The 2,266-nt window shown below is 39.3% G+C and overlaps 1 protein-coding gene across 1 annotated transcript in view; it reads left to right on the top strand.

Annotated features, from left to right (window-relative positions):
• Positions 1 to 1,621: 1,621 nt before the first annotated feature.
• Positions 1,622 to 2,266, top strand: part of LOC116014922 (protein ECERIFERUM 26-like) — a 2,861-nt gene continuing 2,216 nt past the window's right edge. Inside the window, exon 1 of the mRNA XM_031254882.1 lies at positions 1,622 to 2,106. Within this exon, the coding sequence (XP_031110742.1) occupies positions 1,672 to 2,106 (435 nt within the window). The 5' untranslated portion in view covers positions 1,622 to 1,671. The remainder of the gene's footprint in view (positions 2,107 to 2,266) is intronic.

Genomic DNA, 2,266 nt, shown 5'->3' with positions numbered 1-2,266 from the left:
CCTCCTCTTACTTTTACCAGTAGGAGTAGCAACTCTTGTAAAATAAATAATGTGATCGAACTATTGTCTATTGATATGAGCGTTAAGGTTCACCTTGTTTTAATTTCCTTTACTTTTTTGGTTGTTCACTCTATTATATTGGAGTTAAAAGAGTACGTGTTGAATGAGAACATAAATAGTATGAATTGAACAAATCTTTAATTTACAAATTTTATCAACCTAGAGTATTGGGATTGGGAAGTAATACCTGAGATAGTGTCACAAAAAAATTATGTTGATGAAAAAAAAAAAAAAAAGACTAGTAAGTTGTTATGATGACTTGTGGGTATTATTTATCTACTTAAAGCGAAATATCAAACACTTGAGAGTTGCTTGCCATTAATTCTATATAAATAGAGTAATGGTCCTCTTTCTAATTCAGAAAGTAAGAGTCTAGATCCCCTTCCTCATAAATGAAGGAATACATGCACATACACACACTACAACTTAAAAAAGTTATAAATAGTTGACATTAAGGCTATGTTTGGTCCAACTCTTTTCTTAGAACTTATAGTTTATTTTAAGTTATAAATAAGTTATAGCTCTGTTTGATAAACATACGAAACTTAAAATAATAACTTATTTTGTAACGTTCATTCAAATAATGTTTCAAAATAAGCTACATGCTTTTAACATTTTCTTCCTTTAATTTTCATCTCATAAAATTTTTTTAATTACCTTTATTATTATTGTTGTTGTTGTTGTGTAGAGGTATATTTATCTTTATACTCATTAGAGTTTATTACCGAAATGGTCATTCGACTATTGCAAAATTACCAATTTGGTCCTCGCTAATTTTTTGTGCCCAATTAAGTCCCTCGATTTTCAAAATTTTAACCAATTTGGCCCTCCGTTTATTTTGTCGTTAAACATCCGTTAAATTGGGACCAAATTGGTAATTTTGCTATAGTCAAGGGACCAAATTGGTAATTTTGCTATAGTCAAGAGATCATTTTAGTGAAAAATTAATTACAAATTTGATCCCTTGACTATAGCAAAATTACCAATTTGATCCCGCTTTTTACGGATGTTTAACAGCAAAATAAACGGATGACCAAATTAGTTAAAATTTTGAAAGTCGAGGGACATAATTGAATACGAAAAATGGTCAATGACCAAATTGGTAATTTCGCAATAGTCGAGGGACTATTTCAGTAATAAACTCTACTCATTATTATTCCTTACCATTCAAAAATTAACCAAACAATAAAATTAATATTTTTAACAATTTTTTTCTACCAATCAAACAATAAAATCAATCTTCTTATAACTTCTTTTATATAGAATTTCAATTATATTTGTCCTCAAATATTTTTTACGAAATGAACAAAAGGACCGTAATATTTCACTACAATTTTTTTTTGTTGTTTTTAAACTCAGTGATGTGACCGATTGATATAAAGATTAGTATTCACATTCTTCTATATCTTTCTTTTTTAGTTGTCACTTCACTAGCGTTAAACCATTATATCATAATAAGAATAAATCCCTAATATTATTTTTCTTCAAATTAAAGTTCAAACCCCACCCACCCCATCCCCCTTTTACTCGTTCTCCATAAAAGCAGGAGCTGAGCACGCCCAAACCTTAAACCCCCAAACACACAAACCTTCCAACCAGAAAAGAAAGAAAATGGTGTCATCGGAGTCGGCGGAGGGGCTAATCTACAACGTGAAACTGTCGTCGGTGGGGCCGGGCAGTGTGACGGGGCAAGACGTGGTTTACGAGCCAAGCAACCTGGACTTAGCCATGAAGCTTCACTACCTGCGAGGAGTGTACTACTTCGAAAGCCCAGCCTTCGAAGGCCTCAGCGTTATCGACATCAAAGAGCCGCTCTTCACGCTCTTCAACGTCTACTACATGACCTGCGGCCGGTTCCGCCGGGCCGACTCCTCCGGCCGCCCCTACATCAAGTGCAACGACTGCGGCGTCAGATTCGTGGAGGCCTATTGCGATAAGAGCTTGGAGGAGTGGGTTGAGATGAGAGACGCCGCCCTTGAGAAGCTCCTCACTCCCAATCAGGTCATCGGCCCCGAGCTTTTCTTCTCCCCGGCTCTTCTTATTCAGGTAGGTTTACTATCTCCCCCCCCCCCCCCCCCCCCCCCCCCCCCCCCCCCCCCCCCCCCCCCCCCCCCCCCCCCCCCCCCCCCCCCCCCCCCCCCCCCCCCCCCCCCCCCCCCCCCCCCCCCCCCCCCCCCCCCCCCCCCCCCCCCCCCCCCCCCCCCCC

The sequence above is a fragment of the Ipomoea triloba genome, chromosome 4 (assembly GCF_003576645.1).
Source record: "Ipomoea triloba cultivar NCNSP0323 chromosome 4, ASM357664v1".
In the NCBI taxonomy this organism is placed as follows: domain Eukaryota; kingdom Viridiplantae; phylum Streptophyta; class Magnoliopsida; order Solanales; family Convolvulaceae; genus Ipomoea; species Ipomoea triloba.
This window is presented reverse-complemented; position numbering and strand designations above follow the sequence as displayed.